The sequence below is a fragment of the Columba livia genome, chromosome 2, assembly GCF_036013475.1.
Source record: "Columba livia isolate bColLiv1 breed racing homer chromosome 2, bColLiv1.pat.W.v2, whole genome shotgun sequence".
Taxonomy (NCBI): domain Eukaryota; kingdom Metazoa; phylum Chordata; class Aves; order Columbiformes; family Columbidae; genus Columba; species Columba livia.
Window position 1 is genome coordinate 109,661,797 of NC_088603.1, and position 17,985 is coordinate 109,679,781.

The following is a 17,985-nucleotide window of genomic DNA, read 5'->3' on the forward strand; positions in this document are numbered from 1 at the left end:
CAAAGATCCAGAACTAGGGAAAGAGTAGTTTAGCAATGAGGTATAGTATTGATGTACAAGATACCAAAATTTGATTTATGACCTTGCACTTCCTACACTGGCAATTCTATAGAAACAGAATGCACAGCAGGAGTTCTAGATAAAAATATCATTTTGCCTGAATTTGTCTCCTCTGGACAGCTGCTTTGTGAAATTATAGTGAATTATAATAAATGCTGAATATTATAAATGTCAGCAGTGTGCTTGGACCAACTGTAAAATATTTATCTGCCACACCATTAAATTAAGACTATGTTCCTCAGTTTTATTACCATGCTTCAGACTTTAAAGGTATTTAAGGGTGCTTCATATTAGGTGTAGCAGAAAGGCACAATGTATGACAAAGTTCTTGAATTGTAAAGCAAGACCTTAGAGAGTTGAGAAAACACTTCTGATTAAGTTGTAGCTCATTAATATTTTGTGAGTACCGGATTACCACTCAGAGTAATTTGTAGTTTCTGCTATTAAAGAAGTAAAAAATAATCTAAATATTATAATATAATTTGTACAGAGCTTTTGTCTTGAAATCAACAGGCAAGAAGAGATTTCTGTAAGGAAAAATGTCTTGCTGATGTAGAGGGATACTATTCTTTTGACTTCACTGGACCAGTGCTAATTTATTGTATGTGACAAACTTCTTTAAAAGCCTTTCATGGCTCTGTAAAACTTGTGATGCAAGATTCAGAGTGCTCGTCACTGCTTTCTTACAATACACTTCTTGAGTAAAATGAATTTTTCTTCTATTCCGAAACAATGGTCACACACAATGAATCAAAATTTTAGAGAAAAGATAATTCAGGGAACTAGAAATTCTACTGGGTTTAGTTTATTTTTGACTTCTAACATCACAGGTTCCTCAGAGGAAAATGTTGCAAGCAATTGGTAGGCCTCACAGTCTCTCTTACCTTTAAAAGTCAATTCTGTGAACAATATAAGCTGATACTCAGAATATCCCTTCATGTAGTCTTCTACTCAGTTTGCACAGATTAATTTTAGGCTTTTTGGACATAAAAATGAAATCTGAGAAAAAGAGGCTTTTCTGTTAACCGGGTTTATATGTGTTGGCAACACTGAACAGAATGAATTTTCCAGTTTCGCTTAAAATGTGGAGTAATGTTAGTTGTAGTAAACATTTTCAACTCAGTACTTGTCGTGCTATTTTGAAAAGCATATTTAGCTGTTCTTTCAATTCCTTTTCTGCAGTCATCCTGAAGGAAAGATTTAGCTGAATTTATAAAACCAGGAGGACCCAGTCTGCCAAGAGTCTTGCATTCCTCCAGGCTTATTCATTTTGCAGTCTTCTGCATTATACAGTTTACATTATGCCCATGTGATTTCAGTAAGGGATGCAACAGGACACCGAAAGTGATCTTGAGGTCCTAAAATCATATCCTCCTTTCAGCTTTTTTCAAGGTTAGGTAGAGTTTAGATTTGAATTGGGGTGCAGATTTGAAGTAGCAGTTGGTACCCCAGTTTTTACTAGGTTAAACCTTTCTGAAATTTAGGAAAAAAGTGTTGTCTCCCCTTTCTCTTTAACTTTTCACTTTTGAAGCCTGGGGCTCAAATAATCATAGATATGAAAATACGGAGTCTTCCCTTATCATTACTTCCTTTTGTGCAAATTGAAAAGTATAACTGGGAGTTTTAATCTGAAAAGACTACTAGAACTGTGCTTTCCAGAGCATGTATCTGTGTGAACTGTGGAGCGCTGACCATGCTCCTTGTAAATGGGGACTTGTGGCTAGCGTCTGCTATGGGGCCACTGATAGCTGAGTTTACAGTCTTGAGCCAAAAAAAAGGGCAAAATTTCCTGATGAACTGAGAGAAGGGTTCATTTATAAATCTGTTTCAAGAATAATGTACTTGGTGTTGCTGGATCTGCATTCAGGGAAACAAGGCCATCAGAAAGGCTAAATAAGGCACAAGTGCCTTGTTACCTTGGCATTGCTGATACAAAGAAGAGGTTCTTCAGTACAAGTTTATTTGGCTGGTCTTTACAGTTGAGACCGAAATGCCTGTAAAATGACACTTTTAATCTATGGCTGCTTGGGAATTACTGACTTGCTTTGGCTTGTCCTTTTTACCCTTGTAGCTCAATAAGGAAATGAGTTCTGGGAAAGCTATACAGTCAAACTAAAGTGCACAAATCATTAGCTCTTGCCACACAGCTCAAGTTTATCACGTGGCTGGTTGGTGGACACTGAATGGATATGGAAAGTGTTAAGAAACTGCCTTCGGTCATGTTCAAGCCTGAAGAATTTATATAAAGAAAAATGTGCAAAGAAGTGCTCTGAGGATATGGAAAATCAGCTTGTGTTACATGGAATTCCTAGTTCTGATCGATTTTTGAGTTGCAGAGGCTGTGAGGTCTGCAAAGCCACTATGTGCTGATGTTCCTTAAAACATCTTAATCTGCAAACACTGGGAACACCTTAATTCCTTCCTCCAGCTTCATTCCCTTGCTTGGGATTGTAATCCTTGAGGATATAACTCCTACTGATTGGTTCTCTTGTGACTTCTTGACTGCAGGAGCATTTACGCAAAATCCTTTTATTTCTGTATTTAATGTGTATTATTTCAAGGGCTGACAAATTCTCCTAGTGTTGCTGATATTCATTATCCTGTGGATTTACCTATGAAGTATTTTTCTGTGTGTGTATGGAAGAGACTTAGAGGATCTGGGAGAAAAGGGAATGATTTTCTACGCTGTGCATACTTTAAAGGTTTATAGAACCGTTCACTCATTTTTGAATGCCTCCTTTGGGTTCATAGTGTCAGATATCTTAATTTCAGCTGTTGGTAAACTGTAGGCATTCAGGAAAAATCAAACCCTTGATGTCTTGGGTATCGAACATGGCTATTTTTCTGGAAAAAATGAATTGAAAACATTTAATTTATTCAATTATTCATTGGATATATGTACAGTTGCTGTGAAAATTTTTATCTTACTAGCTTTTCACTTTGCCCTCACCAAAGAAACTTGATACTTAAAATAAATTTAGCTTGCATTGTTAAAAAACTTATTTCTGTAGCAGTGGCAGCAGTTAGCTTGTGATGAAGGATAGCTCATTGTTACTAGTTGGAACTGGATTTAAAACTAGCTACATCAGCTGCAGACTATAATGGGTCTTGAAAAATCTCAATGTAATCAAAAGTAGATCATTTGTTGTTCAGCCAACTGTGTAATAAGTAAGGAAGTAGTTTAGTTGATGACAGCAAGCAGAGAGGAAAAATATATAAAAATATATAAAAATATATAAATAAAAGTTTTTGAGGAAAAAGTTCTACCATGACATTGGAAGAAAATTGGGAATCCAGTTTTGCATCTTTTATGCATTTGAGAGAGATAATTGCTCTGTGTCTCCAAGTTCCTTTGAAGTCAGTTACTAAGCTCAGTCAATAAAACTTCCCTAGTTCTTATAGTTTTCTGCAGTTCTGTGGTGGAGAAAATACTCACACAAGTGACCCTTGTCACATACAAGTGTCTTCAGGTTAGGGGTACTGAAATGACGATACCCCAGATTCTGCTTGTGCATGACGCAGTGTGTATAACAGGTGTATAACTCAGCCACTGCACCAAGGAAATCCAGGTTTGTATTTAGGGAATACAGTTGCTTGACTTGGATTCTGCCTGAATTGTGTTCTTTTTCCTTTAAAAGCATGTGTTTTAGCATTTTTTTCAGTCGGAGCTTGTTGACATGATGTTGTATTTAAAAGGGGCTTTTCTCTTCATGAAAGCTGGATTGTAATTCTTGGTATTCAATTTACTTTGATCAAATTTTAAGATTGTGTTGAACAACAGAGGATTCACAGATCCCAGAGAATTAATTTTTCTACAGCTGTAAGTCTGTGACTAAACAGTGAGCTGGCTTCTTTTTTTGTTCACGTTGCTGAAATGCTCTGTTTGTGTAAATTTTCATATTTATTGGAATAACTGGAAATATTATATTTGAATGTGCTCCGTGTCTCAAAGGATAAAACTGGAGTGCCTGAAAAGAAAGTCAGACCGAGTGTGTATCATGTTTTAAGTTACATCTGATTTTAATAAAAACTGATAGTTTGACTTTTTAAGGTATTAAATCTAGCAAGTCAGAATTTGAAGATAAGTATCACCATTTTTTTTTGTTTTAATGTGTGCAAGATCTAAGCAAATCTCTGCTCACTCAAATAATGTTTTGTTTCAGAAGTATTTTCCTGAGTTGTACACACAATGCACTTACTATGTATCTCTTTGTGTTTATTTCCCCATTTGACAAAATCAATATCTGCCTTTGTGTCAAGTGCTCTTCTTGCTCTACCTTTAATCTGTATTGCACCAAAAAAAAAAAAAAAAGAATTGAAAATGTCTGAAAGAACTGATTGTGGCCAAATTGGAGCTCAATAAATTAAAACTGCACATGGAGACAGGAATTCTGATGACTATACCAACCAACCAGGCAGTCTGCTCATGTGAGAATACACACATCTGAACTGGTTGAATAACACAGCATTTTTCTTTCATCTAAATGTGGCTTGATACTATAGTGCATGTAGAACATAAACTCCTATTAAGAAGTCTTATCAATTTGCAAAGACAGCCTTTTTCAGTGAAGTGATGTAGTGGGTATTAGGTAAGGAAGAACAGAGTAGCTTTGCATTAAGTGCACTTTAGTGTTAGGCTCTAATGCTGTAGCTAGTTGGGGGCCAGTGCAGGTTATCTAGCTGCCATGACAAGGTCATTTAAAAGGTGGTGTAAGCTTAATTACGGCCTTGCCTACTCACAGAAGTGCTGAACAGTGCTGTTGTGTGGATGAAGATGTCACTTTTGACTCAGGATTGTTAAATAAATAGTCAATATAGCTGCGTAGCTTAGAGAGTATACATGTTAAAAGAGCTACTGTTCTTAAATAAAGTTATCATGCTTATGTTTGCCACATTAATCTTATTAATTTCTGTGTTTGCAGCAGTGTCTGTAAATAGTCTTCTGCTTAAATAAATTTAGCACAGAATGAAAATGGAATGCACAGGGATTTTTAATATAAGCTGTTAAAAGCTTATCAGAAATGCTGTTACTGAGAGGATTAAACTCCCAGCTAAAATGTGAAACAAAGAGACGTTTGGGCTGCAGCTGTTTTGCAAAAAAACACAACCACCCACTTCTTTGAAACCCTCAGTTGTTCAGAAAAGATAAATAGCACATTTCCCATAGAAAGAATGTTATACCCAAGTCATCCTGAAATGTACCATGTAGATATAGATTTCAGCTATTACATTAACACAGAATGATGCACTGAGTACATTTGGTCTTTTTTTGTTTTGTTGTAATGTTCAGAGTTTTGACAAAAAATGATACATATTTCTATTAGTGAAAGGTTAGACTGGCCTTCTATCAGAAGTTTGTGTGAAAATTTTAGCCAGAGTCACTGCACAAAATTTTACCCTCTCCCAAGGCAAACAGTATACTGCTTTTAAAATTTAAGTTTAGTACCCAGTTGGCCTTTAGTTGTCTTTTACAGCATAATTAAGTGTTTCATTTTTATTCTTGCATTTTTTTAGATCTTTCAAGTTGCATATGTCATTATCAAAGCTGCTAATGCTCCACGACCTGGAAACTGGATTTTGGAACGTTCCATAGATGGCACAGAGTTCAGACCATGGCAGTACTATGCAATTAGTGATACCGAATGTTTAACTCGTTATAATATTACACCAAGAATTGGGCCACCAACTTACAAGAGAGATGATGAAGTGATCTGCACCTCCTATTATTCTAGACTAGTTCCCCTGGAGCATGGAGAGGTATGTCTGTTTCTGAACTTGCGGTTTGTGGGTAAGGACATGGACTGATAGCAATTTGAGAATGTTTGGATTACAGTTAGAGTTCATCACCCTCAGCCCTACCAGATGATCTGTTATTCTTCTTTAATGATACTATCTTTACATCATGTACCAGTATATCAAACTTTTAAACGTTGGGATGAAACATGTCCTTGGCTCTGTGTATTCCCGCTACTAAAGTCTTTGTTTTCTCTCTCTGCATAATTTGATGGTAGCTATTAGCTGTGAATTATTAGTTGCTTTATCCTGAAAGTCTGCAACAGAGGCTCTATGTTTTGCCAGGTTTTTTATTTAATAAAGAAGAACCCTGTGTTTGGAACACCTGGTTGTCTGAGATAAAGCTACAAACATTGTTAAAGTGCTCAGCACAGCTGGAACTCCTAAACAAGCCTTGGCATTGTTTCAGGGATGTAGCATAATTAAAAGCGCTACGAGTTGTGCAGCCTCACTGTTGATTGTTCTTTCTTTTAACAAACTCTATTCATGGTACTTGTGTAATTTATTATGTAGAGACAGCCACATAACGAAATGATACATTAAAACCAGCAGTTATTCTATTGTGAGTGCTATAATATAAGAATGTGATAATAAATACAGTGTTATCCCATGGAGAATGTTTGTAACTCTTGTCTTAATAGAAGCCAATATGTTTTTATTTCCTGGTTAAAAAAAAATAAATACTGGAGTGTATGCAACTAAGGGCTGTCAAAATTCTTCACATAAACTTGAAACTTTGTTTCAGGAAGAAAAAAAACCAATGAAATTCAGTAACATCAAGTCACATTGACTTTAATCAAGTGTTTTTTGCAGTGACGTAAGCACATACCTCACAGATCAGATGGAGCAGACAAAGAAACTTAACCTGTCTCTCCACACAATTAACCAGAAAACCCCTTATGTTGACTCTGTACGAGCAGTGCCTCATGTGATTTATGTCTGATTTGCCATACAACTCCAAACACAGGAATGCCAGAGATTCTGCTTAGTGGCATTTTTTTCTCGTTTATTTTCCCTGATGCACACACAGAATTGATTGGGTGATACTATCCAGAACATAGCTTTTTCTTTTTTTTTTTTAGTGCAATAACATAAAAATGCAACATAAGAACATAATAATTACATAATTAAATGGCTCTGTACTACATAAAAGCTGTCATTCACGAAGAGACAGGCTGCTCCTTCTTAGCTGGAAAGGCAGACAGATAGGAATATTCCCTGCACAGAATATCTCACAACCTGTACTAGTCAATCTCAGCACCTGTTTGAAAATACCTATATTTACTGCATTGGAACGGGTTCTGGACAACTTATTGAACTTAAATATGGGGCTATAGGAAGTCCTGCAGACCAGCAGATCTCTACAAGCACCTGCCTTGTATCCGGAATTTCTTAGTATCCCAATGTTCTGCAGTCAGCTTGTAGAGCTCTGGTGTGAAAGAACTTGGGGGGGAGTAAAAGGACCACATATCTAAAAGTGGATGTCACTTAGCTGCTGCTAGATTTTTCACAGGTTTGAAGAGGTATAGCTACTCTACTGTAAGCTCTGTTTACCTCATTTATACTGCTTGAAGATCTGCTTCCAGGAATTAATGTAATGAAGTCAGGGTTCACGATAAATTCCAAGGCTTAAACTACAGTTGTTTGGAAATGGTCTTGAATTGTGGAGGACAAGTAAACTGAAAATATATAGTGCAAGTATATTTCAGTGTATCTCAGTCATATATAAACAATATATTGGCCGAATATAGCAGTGTACATGGAGAATGATTCCTTTTCTTCCATAGTTCCTTAGTATCTACGTGTACGGTTTCTTCCTTTTCCTACCAGGGAAGATGTTTTGTCTCTACGGAAGTTATAGCATCTTATTACAGAATTTCTACTGGTCAAGCCAGTAGGTAGCTTTCAAGTTAAAATGTGAATAATGTTTCACGTTTCATCACTTGAAGGAGCTATTAATGAGCAGAGAGAATATGTATTACCGGAGAATTTGAGATTTAGGCAGGAGAGGTTATGTAAAGTGAGATGGCATTTGTCACACAGGACGTAAGGCCAGTTGGTTGTAATAGGCCTTTTTGGATCTTTACATTTCTGGAGTCTAAGTGATAAAATGGAAACACGACGTACTGGAACTCGCAATGCCATGGGTGGGTCCTCTTCTCTGGTGTGGAAATCGAAGAATTGCACTGAGCCCAGCAAACTTTGCATCTGCATTTAAGGGTAAATGAGAGCAGGATGTGGTGCTCCATATTAGAGTTGAGCTCCTCTATATTGAGTATATATGTAATTTTTTTTTCAGTGGAAGTAGTGCAGTGGTATTTGAATATTTGGCTTACAATTCCCAGACGAAAACATGACTTTTGAATTGATATATCAAAACCAGTTTGCCTATAGAGAACAGACTGAGATGAGGTGGGCATCTTCAGTCTTCAGTTGCATAAAACATTGGTACAAGGAGGAATAATCTGTTCTGCGTGTCTGTGACAGGATGGAAAAAGTGGTCTGAAACTGCAACAAGGAAAACATGGCTTATAGATCAAGAGTGTTTCTAACAATAAAGCCAGAAAGGGCTGTAATAGATTGCCTTGGAGGATTGTAGAGTCACCACCACAGTGGTCTTCAGGAACAGATTGGTCAAATACCTAACAAGTCTAGTAAAACCTGCTTTGGTGTAGCAAATAGACTGGAAGAATTCTCTGTGTTTTTGTGAGATCTGAGTATTATCTAAGTTGGTGTTAGTTTGCAGGATTGGACCTGGGAAAAGATTTTAGGTTTCGTAACTGTTATTCTGCAGCTGGAAAAGGGATGGTGGTTAGTTTCTGAATGGGCTATCACAAAAGTGGAATTCTTTGGACACAGTATATTAGAATAGTTAGGAGAAATGTTGATAGCCTATAAATGGCAAAATTAAAATGTTTGAAGTGTGAACTCCATTACTGGTCTCTGGATGTCTTTGAAAAAACACAGTTACTGTCTAGGAAGCCCCTAGCTCCACTGCAGAAATAATATTTAAAAAAAATAGGTAGCAAAAAATCTTTAATATTTAGAAATATTTTGAAAGGAAAGATGTGACAGTACTGTACAAACTTGAAACTATAAATTCAGGAGTAGTATATGAGACAAAATTACTCTTCATAGATGTGGATGTGTCATGCACTCTAAAATGTGGCTGACAAGCCCAAAGTGTGACTTCTTCTTTCTTGTGGACACTAGGTGAACTGTTTAAAATTTGTGGCCTGTAAGATCTCATTTTTCAGTTTCTTCCATTAAACAGAGCAGGAACTACATGGTGATATGAGACTAAATCCTTGTGTGTCCTTAAATTGCTTTGGAAAGAGGGAACGGGCTGTTGCAGACTAAGTTGTGCAGCCCGATACCAAGAGCTGTTTTAGTGGGGCCGATTAGGACTGCGCAAGAAAGATGGAGGTCAGATGGTTTGGTTTGTGTTGGCAGCGCATTGCTTTCTGTTGTCATCTGTGTGGTGGCTTCTGACTGCACTCTCATACCACTGGGTATTCCTTGATGATTGGGCAGCCCTGTCCTGGCAAGACATGGGATTAATGAACCTAGATTGTACATGTGTGCCGTATGATGTTTTGTAATATCTTTACAAATTACAGAGGAGAAATCTGTAAGGACAAGGTTATGCTTATGACCAGCATAATCCTTTCAATAAAGGAGAGAAAGGAAGGCCAGGGAAGCTAAAGACTATGTTGTAGTACTGCTTTTCTCTTTATGCTGTCTCCAGAAAAATCCAGGAGACCTGAGACTATAATGAGCTGAGAGTTGTGGTTTCAGAACTGTGTGAGTCAGGAATTCTACCTGCAGGTAAAGGATGGAGAAGAAAAAGGAATTCAGGGTAGTTTAACATCTCACCATGCTGAGTTGTTGGAAAACAAGCTTAAGTTCTATGTTTTTTTTTATTCTCACACTAAGATGTCTGTTGTTGTGAATGAATTGCAGTTATGTTTATGATTAAACCAGTCACTCTTTCTAGATTCACACATCACTGATCAACGGTAGGCCTAGTGCTGATGACCCTTCACAAAAGCTTTTGGAGTTTACATCTGCACGATACATCCGCCTACGACTGCAGCGTATTAGAACCCTTAATGCCGATCTCATGACTCTCAGCCATAATGATCCTAAAGAACTGGACCCCATTGTTACCAGAAGGGTGAGCTCACTGTTCATGAATTATATTCAGTATGATTTGAATGGAAGAGTCTTTTCTGATCTATTTGAGGAGGAAGTACTCAATCCTTGCCATTCACAAACAGAATTATTTTGATAGATTGTTAAATAATTCTTGCCTTTAATATTATTAACAACAATACCTTATCAGAAACAACTTTGAAAAAGTAGTTTTTAGAAGTTGTTTTTTATTTGTTGGCTTTTTGTTTATTTGTTTGTGAAAATGATTTATGCTAGGAACAGTGTTTATGATGCTTAATCAGCAAAGTAAAAAATACGATTTGGGGGATAGAAATGTCGCTTGAGCTTGCTCTTTATGCAACTGCAGTACCTCTTCTGTTCTGTTAAGGCTTTCAGGACCAAGTGCTCTGGCTCAAAAAGAATTATTTTAAAACCTTACCATTGTGAATTTTGACATCTGAGAGTTTTCTTAATTTTTTTGAAGGTTGTTGTAATAAATTGCTTTAAAGCTCATGAATTAATAATGCAAGGCACTCAGAATTCTGGAGAGCATTAACTAATGTTTACACATTCGATATTGAAACTGGGGAAACTGAGTTACCAAGCACTTAGGCTGCCTTCTCCAAGCTCTTGCAGAAATTCAGTGCTGGAGCCCTTAATAACAGTACCTACCGTGACTAACTGTTCTGCAGTATTTGCTTTGTATTTTGCCATTTTGACCCTCTCTTAATTTGCCTGAGACCCATAGGTTAGGAGATCAGTGGCTTCAGTTTTTTCCATGAAGGCAGGCTTTCCAGTGAAGACAGAAGAATACAAGAGAAGGTGTCCTCTTTCCCTCCCTTGTAGCTACTTGCCTTGAGTGTCCTCGGGCAACTCCTTGTGCAGAAGCAGAGCCCTTGCAGTTGGTGTCTTCTCTGATACAGGCAATCCTTGTGCATTGACACTGCTTCTGTGAGGTCAGGCTGGATAGCTGGGTACAGAAGGGAGAAAGGAGCTTTGATTTGGTCCAGAGTTTGGGTATTTTCAGGGCAACCCCACTCTTACCTCGGTCATGGAGGTGCCAATTCAGCTGCAGCTTTTCTAAAGTGTAAAATCTAGGTGTTCTACTTGTTCTGTCTGCCCCATCTGAGAATTTATAGAGTGGAGAATGCAAGCAAAGAGCATTGGACTGCTGCTCCAGCTGTGCCTTGCTGACCATAGGGAAATGGTTAATGCACAACCTAAGCAGGTGAGATGTTCCCAAGGAGCAGGCTAGTTGACATTTAGGTCTGTTGATTGTATTGTAATACCAAGAAATATACCCCAAAAAGAAAGGCTTAACATGGAAGCATGCAAACATACATCTGGGAAACAAGGGTGTTGAAGACAGGCATTCTTATTGTTTTTGTAACATACACAGTTGTGCAGTCTGGGGCTTAGTACTACCCTACCTAGCACTGCTTAGTACAGTTTTGCATGAGAAACTACGCATCTTCGTTGTCATAAGACATGGATTTTATTGGACAGAGTTCCCAAATCCTGATGTCTCACCTTATGCCTCACTGTGCAACCAACTACAAGCAACGTAGTAACTTCCAGCTTACTGGATTGTGTTTTTATTGTTTTTGAAGACTTCGCATCCAGTCATTGATACCAATTGCTTTAATTTCTTGTACATAGTCCTGTAAAAGGTCTGATACAGAACTTTTCTAGGTGTTCAACAGCAGCTCTGCTTCTGTGTGTTACTTATTTATTTCTGCCTGTAGCATTCGATTAGCATTGCACTCTCCTTCAGCTTCAAGCTGCACACAGCTGCTGTGAGCCATGCACTGTGAGTCTTAAGAAAACAAGATGAAGCAGATGAAGCAGGGAATGCAGTGAGAAATACAGCTCTGCTTTTGTCCTACTTTTCTGAGTCTGTACCTCCTTCTCTATAGTAAAGGACTCACTCTTCATGATAAGTCTCTGAATACTTTTTGTAATTCAAGCCTATAACAAAAACCCTGAATATAATAAAAGATTTAAAAACATAAAAAATTAAGTATGAAATCAAAGAGGTTAGTTTGCTCCAGCTCCAAGATCCTTCAAAGAGGCAACAGTCCAGGAGTCAGCATGTCTGACCACCCACAGCCACCTCCTCCTCGTGCACCAGATAACTATAGGGTTGTTAGGTCTGAGAGTCTTGAACTCTTTCCTTAGAAGTATCCTCAAAAAGTGTTTCTTTTTCATTCCCCCATAGTACATACTTGCCAGGATACAAACAGGCCAACCGTGTTGATACTGCAGCTGTAACTGAACCCAGATGGTCATTTCCTGCCTCTTCCCTGCCTTGAAAATTAAATCCTTTCCTTATGTATGTTGCTTTTGCTCACCACCTGGCAATACTAATGGATTGTACTCTGCTGCATCACCAAGTTTTGAGCTAGGAATTTGGATAGAATAATACACTGCCTATACACTAGTAGCAAAGAGTGGGTCTGGAAGAAAGTGCACAAACTGGTTTTAAGGGAGGGCAGAGTTCCCGTTTTAAGAAAGCATGCTCCTGCTTCCAGGACTAAAGTTAAAATACAACAATTTGTTATGTTTCATGGCTTCTTACAGGTTGAAAAAAGGATTTATTTTTTTTTTACAAGTAAATTTTGGCTGAGGTCACATTTGGTGGTCTTTCCTTAAGCTGAGAAATTGTGCATACTTATTTAAAGTTAAAAGTAAATTATAGTTTTATGCTAGTGAGGAAAAGTATGGGGGGAAAAAAAAAATCACAAAATGGAAGGATTCTCCAAGTGGCAAAAATTCAAAGCCTCTTTATTTTCTTGGCATTTTTCAAGTCATGGAATAGTTGAAGGCTAGTATTTTATTTTCCAGAGTAGGGGGAAGATCTAAATACATGTAAATGTCTTTTATTCATCCTTTTTTGACTTTGTTTTTTTGTAGTACTACTATTCAATAAAGGACATCTCTGTTGGTGGCATGTGTATTTGTTACGGCCATGCTCGAAGCTGCCCTCTGGATGAAATCACAAAGGTATTCTTTAATCTCATTGATTTATTTTCATAACATTTCCAATTAAAAAAAGAAAAAAGTACTTTGCCTAAGGAGAATAAGGAGGAGGAGACTAAAAGAGATCTTTTAAGATAAGGTGCACAAAAATTATTTGCTGTAATTTTCTTCCTTTTCTGTGTAAGCATATCTGGGTCTCTGCTAATGTAACTTTCTTGAAGTAAACTCTATTTGTTTAGCAGTTAATTGAAACAATTCAAGGAGTACAAGAAGAAACAGACCCTCTTGCAACAACAGGGGATTTGTCCCTCCTGTTCTAGAAAAGCTACTCCCCAATAGTCGATACAGCATGGTTGAACAGTCTAATGCTAGTTGTGGGGTATTTGTGGGTTTTGACATTTTTTGGAGTAAGTCTGATATCAGGCAGAATTTTGGCAACATTGATTAAATTATCCATTTAAAAATACTTCAAGAAAGCAATCTTGAATTCTTAGAAACTGCAGTGCCAATGTGAACACAACACATGTGGAGAGAGCTGTAATGAGTGTTGTCCGGGCTACCACCAGAAACCGTGGAGACCAGGAACCATTTCTGCTGGGAACAAATGTGAGAGTAAGTGCGCACAGAGGTTCTGAAAGTTTTATAAAGGCTTATCATATTGTTTGAGGTTGCTTTTCATACAGGTCTGTACTAATTCCCAAGGAATATCCTCAAGCTAGTAACTGTCTTCATGGGATTGTTTAGAGGCAGAGGACCTCTTTCTAATAACCATTAAAATGTTTTTAAATATTCTATTCAGTGTGACTCCCTGGCTAGTGGAGTTGTCATGTGCTAAAGCTTTCAGAGTGTCTTTTTCAAAGAGAGTTGGAGATTTGTTATCCTCTTGTGAAAACTAGCATCACTTTGCTACTTAAAATGCAAGTTTCTTATATTGATCATAATCTTTGTCAGATAAACAGCTTTGTTCTGATAACACAAGTTTTGAAAGAAAACGCTTATTGGCCAGTTACATTTCAGATTGTCTGATAGATTGATTTAAGCTGTGCTAGTACAGCTGAATGTGTTGCTGCAGCCAGTTAGTGCATTTTTGCTCTTCACATTGCTAATGCATAACACAAGCTGCAGACAATTAAGAATCTACCAGATAAAATTTACAGTTGTGAATGCAAAAGTAGTCTTTTTAGTTGAAGTCTTCATACAAGTCTTAATGTCACTCTTCAGAAAGTTGGTGTTTGACTGTTTGCACCAAAGTATCCTCTAAGCTAAATCGAATTTATGCTTGTGTGTTGACTGCTCAGACTTCTGTCTATAATATAAATAAGAGAAGAATGATGCTTTTTTTTTTTTTCTGTAATGCAGAGGACAGAAGCTATTGGTATTAGTAGACATCCCTGTTGACATCAGTCCTGACAGGGTTGTCTCAGTGGGATATACAGGATACTGTTAAAAACAGTGCTATTAAAGCAGTGACGGTGGTTTGGAAATGTGCTTACCTGCTAAGAAATAGTGTATCAAGACTGCTGAAGCACATAGCATGGTTAAAGATAAAAAAGCACATTTATGAGATGAATTGATATGCTCTTCTACTTACGTTTTCCATTTTGAAAAATGTCAGTATTATAGGAACTGTTATACAATGTACATAAAAGAAAGGATTTATTTTTCATTCTTCTCAGAGTGCAACTGTCATAACAAAGCAGAAGATTGTTACTACGATCAGAGTATTGCAGATCAGAAAAGGAGCATGAATATTCATGGCCAGTATACAGGAGGTGGCGTTTGTTTAAACTGTACTCAACATACTACTGGGATCAACTGTGAAATGTGTGATGATGGATTTTTTAGACCACAGAAAGTAAGAAAATACTATTTTAATGTTTTGGTGAATTACAACTGATTGTAATTCTTATATATATATATATATATATATATATATGTATCAGTTGCAGAATAGTTAGAAACTATAGGGTTTTTTTTATAGATGATACCACAAAAACTTTCAGAGAAAAACAAAATGCTTGTCCAGTTGCATGGGAGGGCAGGCCAAGCTGCTGGAGAAGAAAAGAATAAGTGTAGATGAAACTTGGGGTGCTAGTGTGGAAATGTAGATGTTCTGATAGGAAGCTCATTTCTCCTGCACATAAAGCTCTAAAAAGTGCCAGTGTTGAAGTTTCAGTGTCTTCAATAATGCAAAAAGTGTGTACCATCCTATATTTACCCATTTCAAGCAGTGTTAAAAAGGACCCTTACATGGTTGTAAGATCAGACTCTTTGTCTCATGAGGTGTTGCAGCAAATCTTCTTTACATGATTGTTGAAGAGCATGTGTTTTCTGAGCTTGTGTACTTTCCAGTTACTGAGCAAGTGGCACTCTTTGGAAACATGACCTAAAATCCACAAAAGACATTTGTTAAGATGTGACTAACAGAGTGAAACATATGAACTTCCTGTCCTCTGTATAATGAGACATACTGAAGGTCTTGCTTTGGCATGCTCATGCATATTTTGGAAAACCCATACTTTAGAAATCCAGCATAAATTGGTGCAAAGGGCAAGATGAGTCTGTGGGAGTATGGTTAGACAACAGGTATAGCTCAGCCAAAGATGTAAACCAGCGTTGGAGATTCTATGATTCACTTGATGTAAAAAGCATTGAAGTCTTCAATCCACTCCTAGCAAATAAATTGGTATCTAGAGGTCATTACTGATTTACTTTACATGAGCACCTCAAAGGAAAATTTTACCTGAAAGAAAAATCCTTGCCTTATGAATTGCATTGTCTTATATTTCAAAGATATATAGATCGTAAAGTTAAGAATGAATCTTCATGAGTTAATAATCTGTCCTGTTTTTGAACATAGAGCCAAGGATTTATTTCATTTCCTTCCTCTTTGAACCAGAGTATCTTTGTGAAAAATATCCAGTCTTGTCTTAGACATTTCCACAATTTTTGGCAAACCGTCACAGTGGTTAATTGCTGTTATATTAAAAAAATGTCTATTTAAGTTGAGTGTGTTGATCTTCAGCTTCCATCTATTAGCGGTTACTACACTTTGGCTGTGCTATTGAAGACCAAGTTTTCTTTGTGTATTTCTGCAATCCCCTGATCCTCTGTTTGCTAAAATTAAAATAGTCCCTTGATCTACTACTGCATATTAACTTTTCCAGTCTTCGTTTGTATTAGTTCTGGTGATCCCAGACAAGAAACAGATGCAATTTAACTTTTTGCAGTTAACAATCTGAGAATTTGACGGAGAACATTTGCTTTGTAGGTTTCTCCCTATGAGGATCACCCCTGCTATCCCTGTGGCTGTGACCCGTTTGGCTCCCTGAGTTCTGCCTGTGTTAAAGACGAGCAGCATTCTGACTCACAGCGTGGTAAGACCGCGGGAAGCGCCTTTTCTCTAAACTTCAAATCTGGCTATATTTCTGGACATTGAGGGAGCACTATCTACTTCTGAATGGATGCTATTAAGGTAGCACTTCAGAACAATGGTAAATATTTAGGAAGGAGAGATGAGGCACAACATATATACATTTAGGATTTTAAGGTATGTCAGGTGCCTGAATGTGTTCTTGTGTGGGGATGGTGGGCTCTGACTAGATAAAACAACAGGAAGCATTAAGATCTAACGCTGTTTATGAATGCTGTTACAGCTGTCATGGAATCCATTTTGCTGCAGTTTCTGTGCATGTGGCACTCTAAACATGAAAAATAGATGGCAAGACTGACATTATGCCAAGTATCTGTGTGGAATATAACATGGAGTGTAATAAAAAAGGAATGCTGAATTACTTGCACTTTCTGAGACATCTTCAATCCAGCCTATTGCCAGCTCTAATTTATTTGTTTCTCTGTTTTTGCTTTCCAAGGCACTTGGCCAGGTCAGTGTCAATGCAGAGAAGGTTACACAGGAGAAAAATGTGATCGTTGTGCATTTGGGTATCGGGGCTATCCAAACTGCCTGCGTTGCAACTGCAGCCTGATTGGTAGCATTAATGAAGATCCATGCACAGAACCTTGTCTTTGCAAAGTGAGTATTCAGCTGTCATTTTGGTTTGAAATCGAATCTGTGCACTGATTTGTAAAGTCCTTTTTAGTAAGGGAAACTACTTCATTAACTGGAGAGATTGCTTCTTTTATAGGAAGTAACCTGCTGTAACTATACACTTGACAATGCAGAACCTGAAATTACTAACTGTTCTCTGTATTGAAAAACATGATATTTTGTTGGATGGTTCTGTATGTTACTGATACACCATTTTCTATACTAATGGGCCAGACTGACACTAAAATCAAACAATAGCTGCACATCTGAGTGTGAGAAAGAATCACAGAGAGAATGTTGTAAGCCTAGCTGGGTTTGGTTTTAGGAGTGAGCTGATATTTCTCTTCAAAGTCACTGATTTCTTGTAAAGAATGAACGTGTTTATAACATCTGCTTTGTGTGAAGAAACAGCATGCACTTGGAAAGAACTTTGGAACAATTACATTACTTGTATGGATGAAATATTATTTAATTATTCAATTACAGAATATAAACCATAAAAGTGCTAAAAAGAGAAATTTTGCAGCCTTCTTTTATTTTTTGGTAAATATCCAACCCCCTTGAAATATTTTGCAGCTGTAGATTCTGCTGAACTTTATTAAAAAGCTGTATCAGTATTTAATAAGTTGTACTTATTTTCTGAACCAAATGTTAGATAGTAGTTTATGTATTTGTTGCCAAGTATGACAGTGAATAGGAGCCAAAAAAATGTGGTTTGTTTCACAACTTTTCTGAAATTTCTTGGTCCTTTTGTGTAGTTTATCTGATCCAAAACACCAAACATAAATAATCAGGGTCTGGAAGAGAGGAATAGTTCCAATGGCCAGTTTAAATACAAAAAAGGGGAAACAATCATTTTGTCTGATCTTGAGCTAGAATGACACTATATCAGTTGATACAGCTAACCGGTGGAAAATTTTGGTATAGACTGGGTAAGAAACTGCCTCCTT

The 17,985-nt window shown here is 37.2% G+C and overlaps 1 protein-coding gene across 2 annotated transcripts in view; it reads left to right on the top strand.

The window, feature by feature from the left end:
* Positions 1–17,985, top strand: part of LAMA1 (laminin subunit alpha 1) — a 103,596-nt gene that overhangs the window by 24,615 nt on the left and 60,996 nt on the right. For both annotated transcript variants that reach the window (XM_065053183.1, XM_065053184.1), the window contains exons 4-10: positions 5,575–5,817; positions 9,851–10,030; positions 12,922–13,011; positions 13,482–13,599; positions 14,664–14,842; positions 16,259–16,364; positions 16,860–17,020. In XM_065053183.1, the coding sequence (XP_064909255.1) occupies positions 5,575–5,817; positions 9,851–10,030; positions 12,922–13,011; positions 13,482–13,599; positions 14,664–14,842; positions 16,259–16,364; positions 16,860–17,020 (1,077 nt within the window). The remainder of the gene's footprint in view (positions 1–5,574; positions 5,818–9,850; positions 10,031–12,921; positions 13,012–13,481; positions 13,600–14,663; positions 14,843–16,258; positions 16,365–16,859; positions 17,021–17,985) is intronic.